General features: G+C 37.9%; 1 protein-coding gene across 6 annotated transcripts in view; it reads right to left on the bottom strand.

The window, feature by feature from the left end:
• RAPGEF4 (Rap guanine nucleotide exchange factor 4) overlaps positions 1-17,960 on the bottom strand; it is a 150,469-nt gene that overhangs the window by 19,063 nt on the left and 113,446 nt on the right. For all 6 annotated transcript variants that reach the window (XM_057423637.1, XM_057423638.1, XM_057423640.1 and 3 more), the window contains 10 exons: positions 15,919-16,007; positions 13,799-13,877; positions 9,469-9,619; positions 8,060-8,148; positions 7,570-7,600; positions 7,256-7,334; positions 5,297-5,443; positions 3,972-4,069; positions 970-1,095; positions 328-506 (listed from right to left, as the gene is read on the bottom strand). In XM_057423637.1, coding sequence (XP_057279620.1) covers positions 328-506; positions 970-1,095; positions 3,972-4,069; positions 5,297-5,443; positions 7,256-7,334; positions 7,570-7,600; positions 8,060-8,148; positions 9,469-9,619; positions 13,799-13,877; positions 15,919-16,007 — 1,068 coding nt within the window. The remainder of the gene's footprint in view (positions 1-327; positions 507-969; positions 1,096-3,971; positions 4,070-5,296; positions 5,444-7,255; positions 7,335-7,569; positions 7,601-8,059; positions 8,149-9,468; positions 9,620-13,798; positions 13,878-15,918; positions 16,008-17,960) is intronic.

Here is a 17,960-nt window from a genome sequence, read left to right as displayed (position 1 = left end):
TAATATTTACTAGTTCGCATATTAATATTTGCTAATGCATGTAAGGGTAAATGAAGGATCCTCCTAATGAACTGAAACGTATTTACTCACAAATTTGATGTGAAAGCATGGCCCTAAGAGATCACAGATCAAGGAGCAATGGAAAGTAGGACACGAAAAAAGACTATAAACAAGGTTCGATACAGCTCTATAAGGAAATGGACAGAATTACCAAATAGAGAACATTTTAATCTCTGCTGTGTGGTTGTCTGAAAACAAGAAAGAAAAATGACAATAAATTAACTATACTGAACCTCATTTGCAGTTCACAGATGACTGTATACTTACTGGGCTGCTATCTTTATGTACTTCTTTAACAGCTGAACACGTTTGCTGAGTTGAGCACAAAGACAAATCTCAGTGACCACCCAGAACTGAATTTCATTAAATCTTCTTAAAAACAAGTCCAGATTTGCTGTGGTTTTTTTAAAATTGTGCCTCCCAAAAGTGTGATAAATCAGTTCCAGCTAGGAAAAAGAAAATAGTTTGGGATATTTTGTTTTAGAAATCTCATCTTTTGGACAGAGGAAAAAGGCTAAGAATGACCAGGTAAGTATCTAGCCTGAAACTTGCCCTACAGTTTACGTTTATTGTTGTAAATGACAAGGATGCAGGTTGCAAACCCAGTAGACAATAGCTGAGGCATACTAAAAGCATAGCTACAGACTACGTATAAATAGTTTAATACCTTAAAACATACAAAAGCAATTCAGTAAGCAGCACAAGCGCAGGTGAAGTTTAACTTTATTTTTGCATTTTGCCTAAACCATTAAGAATGCCTCATACTTTCAAAACTTGTAGGTGCCTTTATTGTAGTATTTTTGAAGATCAAGCTTAGAGCAAGTTTTGCAAGTTATGCACAAACCTACAATGTGAAACTAAATATTTTCTACCAGATTCTAATCTGCTGAATAGAATAGACCCTCATACCTCATGCACGCAGTTGAAGAGCTCCCAGTCGTAAATTGTCATCTGATGTGCTAAGTCTTTGGAGCTCATCAGTTCGAACGTTCCTACTGTACCTGTCGATGGTCCTTCCTGTTCTGGTAATGGTGCCTACAAATGGAAAAATGTCATAAAAATATTTTAGAAATACTACATTCCATGACTGGTGCTCTTCTTCCATAACATTTCTGACCTTTTTTTTCCCTATGTGACCACTTTCCTAAGCATGTTTCTAAGAGCAAAACTGAAATCTGCTTTTAACCACAGGCTGGCATTTAGGAAATGAGAAGCCCTGTGCAAAATCAGTATCCATTATGCACAGGATAGTCAGGAAAATTCTGAAAGCTCTTCAGAGGCACTGTAAGGAAATAACACAGACTGTTCTCAGTGTGTTATTTTTAGCATTGTTCTAAAATTTGAAGCCAGAAATAAATACTTCAATGCACGTTGCACTAACTAAAGCATGTCTGTTTAGGAGCATAGGTCTTTCCACAAAGCTTTTGTTATCAGTTTCCTTTTTTGTATACATAAATATCTAGACCACAAAGCATAAGCCAAATGCTTCTGCAAAATTATTGACTCTAGTGATGAGAATTATTACGTCTGCCATATTTCAGAAATCTGCAGTGATTGTAAGATCTTCTGATCATTTATAAAATAAGCCTCATACTTTCTCTCTGACAGTACAGGGATGCACTATTTGGGACTGCAAAACTCCTGGCTATGCTAATTAGAATTATACGCACAGGGTCTTAGGAGAAAGAATCCTTAACATTCAAGTTAAAACATTTTTGAAAGACACTTCCATACCACCCAGAAAATGAGATGAGGTACACAGTTTTGCAGACAAGTAAATCTTGTGTCAAAGAGATTTAAAACACGGCTTGAGATAAAGTCAGATTTGAAGTAGTAGCTTCCTGAGAACCCACGTTTTAATTGTTTTGTTTCCAGGAGAGGGCAGTAGAGTTCACTTACAAGTTTCTCAATTTCTCATAGGGCCTTTGTTAGCTAATTATGGAGTAGGGAATTATCAACAGGCTCCTTTCCGAGTACAAACTCAATAGAGTCTGCAAGATTAACAGATCATATTTACATTTATCCCTTTATGTAGGATGATTATATTATCAATAGAAAAAGGACAGACTGGATTAATACATCAAATCACACCCTCAATAACGCGCAGCATGCAAGAGCATTTCTGTATGAGTTCCTGCTTTGTACTCTAAAGAAAACTTGCCTTTCAAATCATAGAATAATTTTAAATTATTAAGCTAAACCACAGACATTATTACCTTAAAAGCTTCATCCACAATTTTAAAAGAAAAAACTGTAGGTAAGTATTATCTAAAAAAAAAAACAGGACTGCCATCAATCTTACAACAGTCTGCAGATTGCTCTGCATTGAGATCTGCACAAACACAACACTTCTTCAGTCTAAGAGTATGAAATAAAAGTTGAGCACTTTGGTGTAGAAAATCCTAAATTTGTGGAAATCTGTGGAAAGAGAATTGCCCGAAGACTGAAAGAAGGCTTTTTTCCCCTATTTGGAGACAAACACAACATAGCTGTTACCATAACAAACACATATTTTCCAAGGCTAGGAAAAAAGCACTTAGAAGTAAGCTCATTGCGTATCTGAAAATTAATCTAACCCAGAACAATTTTCACACGGGAATCGCCAAGTGTAATGTGAATGAATGTACATGCATAGGCAGCAGCCACAAACTGAAATGTGAAGGGATTAAACTGGGAGGCAAGTGAGGCTGTAACATTCTGCAATTTGTTTATGCCTATTTGAAAAAATGCAGCTGATAAAGGGATGTATTCTGTCATGCAGTGTTGAGAACCTTTTTTAAGGTGCTGAGTGCTCCTCCCTAACTACTACTGAAGTCAGTCCAGTTGAAGAAAACTAGCACGTTGCATCCCTGTATTTTAAAGCTCATTCTAGCATTCTGAGTACTTGATCCATGGTAAATAGCATCGGGGAAAAGGCACAGAAAGTCATGACAATTTCCTGCCAAAGCTATATCTACACAGACAATGCAGAGACATATAAAAGTACCCAGCACAGTTGCACTGATGCAACACCCCTGCTTTAGAGTCTCATGCCCCATGAGGGTATCTACTTGGCAGGATTAATTAACCTTAAGGGAACATCAGAATTTAATAAACTGAACAAGAGGTATCTCTGCATGGCACTACAGTATGCTGGATGTGCATTCCCTGGTTACTAAATTGAAAGCAGCAGCAAAGCACAGATTTTACCATATCTATAAAGAAATCAGGCATACATACTAAGTGGCTTGTTAAAAGCATACAGGAGGCTGAAACAAGGCTAGGAGTAATAGAGTTCATGCTGACACGACTTGGCAATGACATTTGTTTTTAATGAAATAAAAGGAACAAAAAGTACAGTCAAATCAAATTCTATAAAAGTAGATCCCATGGAGATTGTTAGAATTACTGTATAAACCCTGAGTACTTATGAACAATTCTATCTAAGAAAAAACAGACTCTCTACCAGGAATATTTTCTATGAATATACTTAGAGTCATCTGAGATTCTGACACAGTATTTTGTGGGGCTGAGAAATAGAATATTTTTAGCAATTTACTGTTGGAATCAAGTCCTCAGAATGCTTTAATTAGTAAGATCCATCTTCTAAAATATCTATCTGTGGCCTTGAGTAGATACTTCTGTAATCAGGAATTTCTGCATATCTTAGTGACAACATTCAGACCTACCTAAATGCTCGGTGTTGCAGAATACTGAGATCGAGTGCTGTCATGTGCATCGGGTGGATTTCTGCTCTAGTTTAGGGAATTACATTACCTTGGTTTTTTGGGGCTCATCCCACAGCACTGTGACAAGCCCTCTGTTGTGAATGTTTCCACTAGTTTCTCATCTAAAGCATGATAATGCAAAAAAGGTCAAGTGTTCAAATAAAGAGAAGAACTGAACTTCCTGAGAACTGCATACATACATACCAATGAATCAAACTGATCACGTGGGCAAGCAAACAGTCGTCCATTAACACTCAGAGTCGTAAACACTGAAACATCATGAGGTTTGAGTACAACCTTTTCTGTAACCATGAAACAACAGATTGTTTATTATATAAACAGTCATGATATATGTAGAATTTACAGCAGGACTGATCCAACAGCTGCACAGATCACACTTCTTGGAACAAATTTTCCACAGTTAACCAATGTCCAGGACAGAAAACAGATAACAACAAGGTCCTTTTTATTGAAGAAATGTGACAACAAGCTCAGCCCAAACCAGTCTCCTACGAAACTGGAATATGTTACCAGAATCTTTGCCCCAGACCGTACAGACAGGTCAAGAAGCCTGTGCTGCCATCTCTAGAAACTGCCTGTGAAAATTCAACCATAATTAGGGATTCCATTCATTCTTCTCTGAGCTGTGAGCATTCAGAGAGCTACTCTTAATAGAAATTGCCTTAGAAGACAGTAACTGCATAAGAAGGTGATGAAATGCAACTGTATTCAAATCTCATTGCAGCAGTTCTGAAAGAGCTTTTACTCCCAGGTAAAGAAAAGATAATAAAGTAACACAAAACAGTCTCTTCCAGCATGTGCTGCCTTTCAGGAAATCTGACAATAGAAGTATTGCTGCAACTGCAAAAAGGAGAGCCGCCTGGTGTCAGTTTTCAGGAAGTGAGCTGGCTTTGGCAGGCACCACTGTTTGCAAAAACGCCTTCAAACGCAGCTCTTATTAGCTCTGTGTGTGTCCACACAGGTGTCTACACAGTCACACTCAACCAGAGCACTTCAGCAACACCAGTTCTGCAGCAGAATTCACCTTGCAGTTACTCTCCCATTCCCACAGTCTACAGTGGGGGCCTGACTCCTGACCCCTTGCAAATACTAGGTCAGTGGGCTTGGCACTAAGTTGCTCAGTAATGGTTTGCATGGACCGAGCAGCCAGAATGGTAGTGACCAGCACTGGAAAGTCTGCACTACCGTGTTTCCTGCTGTTGCTGATACATATGTCTAGCCTGACATTACCCACACTTACCTCCTATTTCTGTTGCTAATATCTCCTGCAAGTCTTACAGTGACAGAAACCTGGGGTAGCTCTGCTCTGTAACATGAAGATACACAAGCTTTTCCTGTCTCCCATATGAGTTTCAGCCTATGCCTGCAGCAGGCAAAGGACTTGCCTCTGAGTCAGAACCTGAACATGCACATTGACATAAAAGCCTTGACTGACTTAGTCTTTCAATCCCTTCCAAAGCTCTGCTTCACCGTAAGCAAGAAGAGTTTAAGATATTCAAATACAATACCTCCTCCTGAGCTCATCTTTACTATGATGAGGCCTTCTCCAGATCCCAGCTTATCTGCTACTGCACTGATCACTTCCTTCACAGAGGAAGAAACTGGCACCCGGATAGTGGTGTAGGTTTGGTCTATGCAGTACACCTTAAACAGAACTGAAGAAAAAAAAAATGTGCTGTGCGTGTCACATGTAATAACCACAGAGACTTCATTGTACAAATTACTATCATTTCAGTAACCACTCCTCACAAATGAAACAAAGCAACAATAAATCATTACAAGTTTGATAGCTCCCCATTCCTCAGATGTTCTACACTTTCTAGGACAGAAATCTCTGATTTCCCAGAGCTTTTAGCAAACCATGCATATGAGTGTTTCAGTATTGCTATGTTATTTATGGATGCCAATTTAATCTGGCACTTTGTTATGTTCCAGACGTTATAATATTTTAAATTAATACTTCTTTTCAAGTCAGAAAACTGGCTGCAAACTCTCTTAATTAGAGGAAAATAATTTTCATATTTATAAAATAGATGTGAAAATAGTTTTTGTTAAAATCAGAACTTAAATCCAGCTGTGTTGCAACCTGGTTTGTACAAGCAAGTATGTAATTCCTGAATCAAGAATGTTGTAGACTAAGAAGAAGAATACTCCGACAATAAGAATACACTTAAGTGTACAGTACAAATTGGCTCACAGAGTAATATATGAACCCAGGCCTCCGGCTGCCTAGAAATCAGTATCACTTAGCTTACATTAGCATGCAATGTACATTAGCCTGCAAAAAGCAAGGCAGCTCAAAGTGACATGACTTTAACAGAGAAAACGCTAGATCCTCCAAGCCAAGCCAAGCAGCCCCTGGGGTATGAGCTGTCCATGGATAATTCAGTGGTCAGTGTGCTGCCAGCCCCACACAGCAATAGGAAGGGGGCAGTTATTGCCTATCCCCGCAGGCACAAGTTGTACTTTCCTGGCAGCAGCAACTGTTTCACTCTTTTGTAGACCTAGAAGAAACACTGTTCTGGACAGCAGAAATTGCATGCCTGGCAGGATGTCTGCTGTTCACGCGCAGTTACTTTCAGCCTTTGAAATAGCTCTTTCATTGGTTTGATTTATGCCACCAGCTTTCTCAGTTATATGACCTTGTATTTTGTTCCCTTATTTTTACTATTGTTCACTAGCAAGAGCTATCCTTTAATATCAAACACCTTGAAGAAGAAGTTATTTTCTGTGATGAAGATGCACCAAAACAACCACTGAGAGACTGGTCCTAGCAGTTCCAAAGAAATCATCAGATTTATGAGGTTTAAGCGGCATATATCTTTGTATAAGCAACGAACAGATCTCATCAGCAGAGCTCAGGATTTTGCTCACATAGCAGTGCTTTAAGCAGTGCCTGAAGTAAAAACATGAAAAGCAAGTACAACTGAAAATGTTATTCTGATACACTACTCTAAATTTTATCTTAATCTCTTCAGAGAATGAAACAATAGAATAGGGCAAACCAGCAGATTTTGTTTTCTAGGCAGTGTGCCACAGGGCAGAAATCCACAGCACGATTATCTCCTCCATTTGTCTCTCAAAGGAGCAGCTGTACATGTTAGTTTAAACTACATAGGGGAGACAGAGTCTCAAACATGACCTTCAGCACCCACTATTTATTGCACTGCCATTAGCTGCAGAACACTGTCTGTACTGATTCTCACCTGGTTTGTTCATTCCTTATTTTAAAGGTTTCTACATCTGAGGAAGCACAGTGTTTGACAGCACCAGTAACTAAGCAAAAAGACCAGGACACTTCAAATCAATGGTGGAGAATATTGGGCTACCAAAAGCAGAGTTTCCTTCTGGCCAGACTTCAAAAGTGTAGGTAGGTGCTTTTGTTTATTTTAAGACCATTTTGGGCGAGAGACAAATTTACTGCAAATCTCAGTGGCTCAAGAAAACTTTGCAGGGAAGGCACTCACCTTCGTCGCTACCCCTGATAGGCTGGCGTTTCTGTGCTCTGTCATCACTTGTGTTGAACAGCTGCAGAAGAACTTTGTGCTGAAAATGAATCATCAGGATTCAAATTAATGCAGACATTATGGGGTAGACATGAACTACAATGGTCTCTTATCAATGACAGGAAAAAGAGTAGCAATGCAAAATTTGACAATGTTAAAAGATATTTCTCAATGTGTTGTTTTAATATATCCATGATTTCTAAAGAGTAGATGCTAATGGATTTGCTGTGTTACAGCACTGACTTTAGAAAATGGAAAAAAATACATTATCTTACCTTCTTCTGTGATGCTTTAGGTTCTTCAGAACTATCAAAAGGTAAATCACAGAATATGTAATTATATATTATTGGGAAGATTTTGTATACAAAATCACACATAGAACATAGACCACTTGTCAAACTACAATATCAATAATGTTTGCATATATGAAAAGACTCGATGACACCATAGTTACCTATGACTATGCAGGGAAAATACTATACAAAGTCCATGTAAGCATGAAATAAGCATCCAGTTTAGTTTCAGTGGTGTGTACATAATTTCTTATTCCTTCTGTCAACCTTTCAACAACATTTTGGCGTTTGCAAGAATGATGTGGAAAGAGAGAGCCATAGACATTCATTCAAACAAACTTGCATGCAAACATTTAATCTTCTATGACTGCCATTCACAGAATGGATTTTTAAGAGATAAAGCCAATACATTTTCTTCATTTATTTACTGACAAAAAGGGTGGGGGAGTAAAGAATCAAAAACTGTGCTTACACTTGCTTTACAATTTTCTCTAGCTCTGGAAGCTGCTCCTTTAGTGCTGCAATCATTCTAGTATCATCTGATACAGATACATAAAATTCCTGTAAATGATACAAAATAGTCTTTAAATAACTATAGGGGTAAATGAGCAGTACTCAGGATAGAGGATTATGAGATGACATCTGATCGCTTAAGGATTATAAAGAATTGTAATCTGCATAGAGGAACACATGCTGGGCTCAACCCTCTATTACTTCTACTTGTTTACCTCCAGCTGATTTAAAGCAAGTTACAGATGCAGAAGGGAAGCCTGATGAGGCTCCTTCCCACACTGTGTAACCACTGACTGCTTGTGCAAAAGCTGCATTTTCAGATTATCAATAGTAGACTATAAAATTAACAGATAATCTGGTGTGATAGCTTTTTTTTACCCACTAATGTTGTAGTTCTTAGTGATTAATTTGTTATGGAGTTGTTTGAGTCTCACCTACTCCAATCCACTACAATACTACCTCTTTTAAAGCCTACTCAAATCTCTTCCTGCCACACACCTACATCACACTGTCCCAAAGAAGGATCTGTATGATTGCAACTAGTAATCGTTCTTTAACTTCTGGACTAATGAAAGAGATTACTTCTGTCTCCAAAGCTTTTCTATTATAAAAAGCTTTCCCATGTGGGCTTGCTGTTACATCTGTCCTACTTAAGCTCTCTCTCTATTCCCCTCTCCTAACTCTTACATTAGATTCATTTTCTGGGGCAAGAATTTCCATGCAGCCAGTAACATACATGATCGTGTTCCATAAACACAATATATAATAATAACCGCAATGATGACAATTTAACATGACTTTGGCAATGCATCTTACCTTAGAAATACAAGACTATAGCACATGCCATACAAGCAATGTCTGAATTACCAAATGATTTTAAGGGATCAGAAGGGTTCTGAAGACAAAGATCTTAAGTTCCACTTGCTGCAGTACTGCTTTCATTCAAATGAAACGGATTGCTGGTTTTGTAGAGTGAGAACCCTCCACCTTCCTTCCTGGCACACCTCAGGAAGGCATAAACAGACCCCCAGCTCAACCTGTACAGCCTCTGAGCTATTCACAAGAAAAATATTTAAAAAAATAAAGCAGATTTATCTATTGCTATAAAGTATCTACCCATGCAGTGCTTTGAAAGGGGTCTGCAACTCTGGCAGGTATTTTCAGAGGTCCAGAGTTTGACAATGGTTCAACCACTGTTGTAGTGCGTATACTGTCTGCAGCTAAACCAGATGAAACAGTTATGAGTTTGCACTTTGAAATGACTTATTTCTCTTTAGTTCATAACAGAATTCTACAGACTAGAAACAGGCTTTCAGCTTATCTTGCATGGTAGGTACTTTTCAGTACAATGATACAATTCCTTTATACCTCCAAAAAGGCCATTGCTGCTTCATCTTCTTGTAGTAAATCTCCATATAAAGCAGCCCACTGCAGAACCAGTCGAATGACTCGCCTTTTATTGTTGAGGGCATAATCCATTTTCTCCTGCTCTGTACCCTGGGAAGGCTGGGCATGATAGGTGCCATGGTGTCAAGGAAAATGCTCAGTGATTGAAAATATCAAAACCAGTGTGAATTCACAAACAACTGACTTCCAACGAACCATTTTCAGGGTGTTCAAATGTAACTTTCCAATATATACTTTTGATTTTGGACTGCTGCTAGCATAAAGACTTGTGAACCTTTCACATTCATACTAAAAAGTAAAAAGACAGCGAATTCTCTAAAGAGCACAGGAATGATCACAATCTCACCACAGAGACAGTTGCTGTAGGGGAGCAGGACAGAAATGACAATTGGAACAATAGAGAAGAGGATTAATCATGGAGACTGAAGAAGGGCATTTCTCCTTGTTCTTTGGAGACAGCTGAAGAAAAAGAACACTTGGTGTTTATTAACAATTCCAGTCTTCCATTTGTGAATGGGAATGAAGCACCAGTGTTACTCCTTTTATTTTTAGAAGTTACTGTAACCCAAGGTGAATCTCAGTCCCATTATGGCAAGGGGACCAGGAACTTTACCCCATAGAGATATGGGGTAAAATAAAAAATTCTGTAGTGGCCTCATCTTACACATGAGGAAAGCAGAAGTTTCCACTCTATCAAATAAAGCATATTTGGGTCACAATACTTTGTGATAGCTATTTTGTGGTAAAGAATAAGAAAATATGGGAAACATTTCATTGAGCTTTTTCATGATTGAGTGTCAACATAACAAAAATATGCAAATGTTTTTGGCAAAAAGGCCAAAAGTAACATTTATTGAAAGCAAGAAACCACGAAAAAACTAAAGGCACAATGGGCAACAAACTGAGATAATTTCAGCTTTTAACCTATGTGAAAATGAAGAATAATCCCCAGCAGAAATAGAACATGAAGATTTGTGTGCCTACTTGTCACTGATCAGAAGTTAACAATGTATATTTAATCTGTTTCCCAATAAACTGATAGCTGAATGTGAAGTAAGCACTGAATGAGTTCAGTTACATCTTCAGCTTTTCTTCCCAGATACCAAAATTCTGATTGTCATGAATAATATTATTCCCACTTACATAGCAATGTTCAATATTAACAGCTGACATGCTTTCACTCACAGCAAAGTCCATTATCCCCTCACGGTGCTCTTTCAGTTGTTCTAACAAAAGATTTTAAAATATTCATTAGAAAATTAAATATTAATTAGAAATCAAAGGTACCTACTTATTTTAAGCTTCTCATATAGAAGCATTTGTCTAAGAAATACTAATAAAATATCATGTGAAAAAGCAGCTCATGCTTTCTGAAAGATCCTCCTGCCCCAAATCCCTTGCAGTGATTTGACATGCTACCAGGGTTACTGGGGCACTCATTTGACTGACAAAATTTCTGCATTTTAATTTCACCCAGACAGGTTTAAGATGACTAAACATGTCAGTACATTTATGGGAGTACGTAAGTCAAAGGGTCATAAGAAGTAAATAATTTATGGTAAGCTATGTACTCTCATGTCTCAGGGAACAAGTCTAACATTCTACCGAGTAGTTTTTGTCATGGCATTTTTACCTTTTAAACACTGTAATTATTTAATGTATTTTTATTTTATTAACTGACTCACCACAGCGAATGGTAATTTTTCTGTATTTTTACTGTTCATTTATAGTAACTGCTCCTTTATTAACATTATCATAGGGAGAGTCAATGAAGGGTTCTCCCATTTTTATGGGACCTACAGGATGCAGCTTCATGGCAAAGATCATGCATACTTGCAACAAGTGTCAGATAATTGTAAAATATTTATCAACACCAACATGGTTAGAGTTCAATATATATCTTTCTAGTTATGTCTAGCATATGCTAGGAAATGGAAGCAATTCTGAAGTCTGTTCTTCCCTGCATGGGAACACTTAACCCTATCAACAGCTGTGCAAAATCAGCACCCATTACTACAGCAGAATGCTAACTATTTTGGTGGTATGATGGTAAAGGAGGTTCACAAAATATACGTACAGGAACACACTAAAGGCTACCATCTACAGAAAGCAAAAGAGGAGTTTATACTTTGAAAGTTTTTAGAGAGTGCTCCTTTATAGATGCACACCTGCACACATGATCACACACTTGCATTATCCCAGGTGCACTTTTGGAGGTGCTACTCTATTTCAAGCATTTTTTATGACTTTGTCCTGCCTCCCTCTGACAAGCTGTTGCTCTGAGAATTTGTCCATTTCCATCTCTGTGTAGAAAATAGGGGAACAGGGGCCTTGGTCCAACAGGCAGCATGGCAGGGGGCTTGGAACTAGATGATCTTTAGGTCTTTTCCAACCCTAACCATTCTATGATTATCTAGCACTACTCATATTCATATGCTGCCAGATAAAATAGTAACATAAGTTGGTATAGGAAAATAGACTTATACTGATTTAAAATTAGGAGCTGGAGCAAAAACAGTGTTTCTGACTGAATCACCTCCCTTCTTTTTTGTGTTTTGATTTCCTAACTACACATAACTAATCTCTCCTTAGTATCTCAGCACCAGCAAACCTTTTTGTAGACTGATTTTGCTCAGAAAAGATGAGCTTTGTTAGCAACCTTTCAACTCTAACTATAAATTTCAATGGTACAATCAACAGAGCCCGGTTTGATTTTCCATATTCAGAATGGACCAAATAAACAATAATTCAGCTCTAGGAAAAGCTGACACTAAAGCAGTGGGATACCAGTTACTTCCAGCCCTCCTTTTCCTCACTGAAAAGAATTAGCATGATGCTTGCCAAAACCCACTTAAGACCGTGGTCTTACCCTGTTCTCCAGAATACATTTCATCACAACTGAGTATGTATACATAAGTAATGCTACCACTTTGGTCTTCAGAAAAGCTTTTGCCCTATAAACAATGAAGTACATTTTGCTTATGCATCTGATTTTCCCAGTTACTGGATATCAGAGGTATACTATTATACCTGAGGATAGGCAATTCTGAGTCTCAAATGGACCGACTGAATAACACAAGCTAGATAAATCAGAGAAAAAAGCTCAAAACAAAAAGTTCTGTCCTTTCCTTCCCCTCTCAAATCTGTCAGCAACAGCATTTCATATCCTTTTGATATCCAAAACTATGTGGTTCTGGAAAATGTGTTTTTTTCAGGTGTACGAACAATTTTCTGCAGACCACTTTTATGGGTCCAAAGGTTTTAAAAACAATTACTGTCCTTGCTAGGAGTAACACAAATGGATTCTCAAGCTTGCCAGACAAGGACATGATGCTCTATTTTGTTGTTTCAAGGGGTTAGCTTTCCTAGATGTCACTCGCCCCACTGAGCTTCAAGGAAAGCACACTTTTACACCACTCTGATTCTAAAAAATAAATAGGGAATTGAAGTTATTATACCCCTGTCAGAATTCTATAAACCAGAAAACATTATATGTTTATTTAATGCTCCCAGTCACTTGATAGCTTCAAGTCACTGTGCACAGGGAAAACTCTCAGTGCCCAGCAGCTCCCCAAACTAAATGACTTGCCACAAACTGGCTGATGGACATTTCAGACTCCCCCTGTAAAACATGCAGACAGTATGAGAACCACCTCCAGCAACTGATGCTATCCATTGTAAGCTTTTATCTCATAAGTATTTGCATGCAATTGAAATTTCTTGCAGTTTGTCAACATTTGCTATAGATCATTATTATTAGAGATTATTATTATTTTCATTGATAACTATTATGACAGCACCTAGAAACTGCTTACCCATTATTCTACTAGTTTAGGTACCCTTTTGCCTGAAGCAGTTTTCAGCTTGTAATCTATAAAGTAGACCATTGAAATCACTAAAACATAATGATCTCAGTTAAAATCTAGGTGCTGTAGCTCAGCAAAAGAAAACAAAAACAAATAAAAAAGAAAGGATACAGGAAGGGTAATCCAAACTTTTATGTAATTTCATTTATCTGGTGGAGGAGCAGTACATTTCTTTCCCTTGGAATAGTAATCAGCACAGGAAAGATACAGTTTTCATGCTTCAGGACTGTATCTCATCATTGGTATACACTATCTATTTCATAGTTGTTGAACTATGGATAGCTCTTCATCAGACACTGAGAACCTACCCACAAGGCACAGCCTCCATGAAATGTGATGTACTTCTTGAGAGAGAGAAGCTTCAGTCTCATCACCAACAGGGATAGCTGTTAAAGGCATGTAACTTTTCCCTTACAAAAGGATATTGTGCCATCAAGGCTGGGCAGAGCTGACTATTTGGCATAAAAACACAGTGCATCATAATAAAATCATTTAAAACAGAATCTGTGAAAAGAGAAGAAAGAAAACAGTCCATTAAGCCCTTGCAAACAGCTTGGGGATCACAAAGATGAGTTTTCTTCCCACTGAAGTATCTTTTTCTCCCTCTGCTGATAATAAAGGGGTCTTTTTGCAGTTTGTTTGAAGGTATTAAGTATGAAAATGGGGAATGAACAAATACGAGCTGTAATATTAAGCTTTCATTCTTGTCTGCGTGAATTTTACTGCACTGTTGTTAACAGGCATTTGCTTGTGTCAAAGGGAAATTTGGCACAGCAAAAAATCCACAACAAAACAACATCTGTGCTACAGTGAACCATTTGGATACAATTACATTAAAACATATATGACCAATATGACGGACATTTTCTCTGGCAAAAACCAGCAAGCTATTTTTAATGTTAAAATGATCTGTGGTAGCACTGGTGTAAATCCCAGTTTGCCTTGTCTTTGCACTTGTGACAAGAAAGATTTATGAAGCCTGGCTGCAGAGGCCAGAATAAGTTTGGCAGTGAGACTAAACTGTTTCTTACTTTTAAACTATGCAAGTCTTATATGGAACCACTAAAAAAAAATAAACACAATACCCTGGGTATCATTTCTATGTGCAACTTTTGAGAAACAGAGAAACACTTAAAAACCCCTGTATGTAACAGGGATGTCAGGAAAATTATGTTGACTGTGGAATGTAGTATTACATCACGGCTTCCACCATAATTCATGTATGAAAATACCTCTCAGTTGACAAAACTAACCTCCAGAAGGGTGGGACTTTTTCTTTCCATAATATCCAGTGCAAAGTGGATTTTAACAATTCTTAAAGGAATGCATAAACTAAAAATTTGATTTTACAGCACTCTGAGCTTCTATACCTTAAATATAGCTTTGCTTGTGAATTGTGATGTTTTGTATCCCATTAGGATATACCTATAATCTGGTCATTGGATGTTTTGGGGAAAATTTTAAAAGATTTTAAAATAATTCATTTTAGAAAATTGTATAATACACAGATACTATGAATAGCAAATTTCTGATTATATACTTGTCAGCTTAAAGAACAATATTCTGCTTGTAATCCTAATAAGCAAGTGTCTGCGAAGGCTGTAATTTTTATTCTTAAAAGTGGTTAAAATACACACTGTAAAAGGATTTATGTAATCTTTCAATTCTTCCACCATCTATGAACCACTATATAAGTTTCTCCAGTATGATGAGGTCATTAACAGATTACCTGGATTTTAGAATGCATTTGAATAGACACTCCTTAGACATCTGCAATGTAAAAAGAACTTGCTAAAGTGATATCATGTAGCTTAATATAAAACTCTGTCCATTACTTTATCGTAATTAGGAGGAATATTTTGTGTCTGACTCTTTTTAAAAATTAAAGTACTTACTAACAGTAAGTCAGCAACTATCTGGTCTCTTTACACTAATGAAAAGCAGCCTATTAAATGCAGTTGCAGCAACCTGCATTTGTAGGACTTGACCCATGGTGTTCTGAGTTCTTCTGAGTAACAAATTTTCTTCCCCTGAAAATGGGAAAGTATCACAAACCAGTATTTTAAACTATAATACTTTAAGTGTGATATGGATATGAAAATTTGGGAATATTTATATTAGCATAATGCAATGGCTGGAGGTATCAAGCTGGTTCTCAGTATTAAGCGACATCCAAAACTAGGAGTATGAGTACGAGTATCACCGGGTGGTAATGCATGCTGTATCCTGGTCTTAGAGTTGTGCCTAATCAAAGTCATGACCAGTGATCTGGCACCTTTTGGGATTTTACCGCTCTACTCCGAACCAAAAGTGCAGGTACAATAGAATGGGCTTGTTATCTTTACTTCTAGATTTTACTTCTAGATTGTTATCTTTAATTCTAGATTTCCTAGGTTTTCTTAGGGTTGTTACAGAGCAGTGGACAGTTCTTGTTCTGGAAAAAAAAACCTATCACTGTCTGCTTTTCGAAGTGTCATACTGCAGTATTCCCCCAGAAAGAATATCTTATGAAGTAATAATAACACAGCCTTTGTCATGTAGATACCTGTAGCTTCATTTAGAGTTCCTTCAAGGCGCATAGTTTCTAGAAAGTGCTCTAAAATTTTCTCAGGGGTTCCTGACATCACAATATACCTGAGGGAGGGAAAGGAACAGTTAGTCTCATAGGCAAAACAGCTAATAAAGAGCTGTGTACCAGTCAGAAGACAAGGACTGCCAAGTGCCAGTGTACAAATAACCTTCTCTGACTGGAATCTTGGTGTGGTTTAGGACAAAACCAGTGACACTCTTTGTGGCCTTCCCCCTGTAAAGTGGGAGCAATAACACTCTCTACCTTACCCAGGGAATATGAGATGACAGGCAGCCTCCTCCCCACACAAGTACTCCAGTATAACACCACCCTATTTACACCACAATCTGCAGAGCTGCACTGGTGCAGACCTGAGGAAGTGCAATCAGAAATGCTTCTCCACTCAGAAAAATCTCAGTAATGACAGCAATTGAATAGCATTAGAGGGTCCTAACAGACTCACTATGAGGATGAAATGAGAACTGGTGTGTATTAGTGTCAGAGCAAGGAAACAAATTCCTTTGCATCGCTAACAGGGTCTGAGAAGATGGGGACAGATAACGAAATAACACACTGTATCTTCAAATTTGTGCAATGCCTTAGATAGTGGAAGTAAGTTTTTCAAGTGAATAAACATAGGAGTATACCATTTCCTGGAGTAAACAGGGAGGTAAGACAACTAGTGTAACAGTCAGTTTTTTTCTGGCAGAAATACTAGCAATATTTTAAGTACCAGCAAAATATCATCTGATATTGCTAAACGTGGCCTGTCGTTTTCTTTTCCTTGCAGATCAGATTTTTTCATCTTTTCCTCCATTTTTTTCAATCTTTGCATCTTTTTTCTTTTCTTTTAATCCAACTGATAAAGTATGAAACTTTAAAAAAAAAAAAGAAAAAAAAGAAAGAGAAAAGAGAGAGAGAGAGAAAAAAAACCCCAAGAAGTGAAGATACTCTGCTCCTGCTGAGAAATAAGTGGTGGAGCTGAGCTCCTGGGAGCTCCTCCTCACTTTGAGTGCTGACCGCCACAGTTCTTTTACCTGCCAACCCCTTTGGAAGAACCGTATTGATGTCCCAAGAACATAAACACTTGTTAAGCCAGTGCACATTCTCGCAGAGATACCAACCATGTATCTAAGTGTGTGAAGCAGAGAAATCACAGGTTGCTGTACTCTGAATATGAAAGTGAAAATGAACAGTGAAGTGACTTGCAGGGGCGCGGAATTCATCCTGCATGAGTGTGATCACCCATAAAGAGTTGGATCTTGGGAGTGAGAACTTCAGAGCCAGTCCTTCGAGGCAAAACTGTCACTGTTTGAAAGTGTGGCTCAGGGAGCTATGTAAGAGCTATGCTTCCTCAGTAGAGCAGGTAGTAGAACCCAAACTGCAACTGAGAGGATCTGATCCCAAAGTGAAGCTCTCCCCAAGACAGATGAAGAAGATTAGTTTCTTGGTTGACTGGATATCTTAGGGATCAACTTTGGGATGCAGAATATTTCTCTAGTGCAAAATTCTGTGTACCTGCTTAGGAAGCAGAGCCCAAAGGGCAGCTCAGCTGAAGAGGTATCAGTGATGTAAGCTACCCAACTAAGGGCAAAGCAGCAAGCCTTTAAGAAGAGGTCCCTTTAAAGCTTTCTTTTTGGGTACATCTTCAAAAGTACTGAACAGCCAACTAACACATTCCAGTAATGCATTCTGGAAATCAGACCACATCAGTAACTTTGATTTGAACTCTCAAGCAGAAATGTAGCCACTTACTCTATTTACTAACAAAAGAAACAAAAGAAACATTATCTTCAAAACCAGTGAACTCACTTCCAAAGTTTTTAAACCAAAAGACACTTCCAACACACTATTAACAAAGTAATCTGCTGAAAAGCAGAGCGTGAACTTTCAAGGTAGCTTCCTCTTTTGTGTAGCTTATGTCCATTTGTTGTTGTTATCAGCAAAAGCTCCCCTGATGGCACATTTGATCTTCTTTCAAAAGCTCCCTTGCTGACCAAATGCATAAAATATTTACA

Source organism: Pezoporus wallicus, unplaced genomic scaffold (genome assembly GCF_028554395.1).
Source record: "Pezoporus wallicus isolate ANWC-B61680 ecotype Strahan unplaced genomic scaffold, APGP_CSIRO_Pwel_v1 contig_1181, whole genome shotgun sequence".
In the NCBI taxonomy this organism is placed as follows: Eukaryota; Metazoa; Chordata; class Aves; order Psittaciformes; family Psittacidae; genus Pezoporus; species Pezoporus wallicus.
This window is presented reverse-complemented; position numbering and strand designations above follow the sequence as displayed.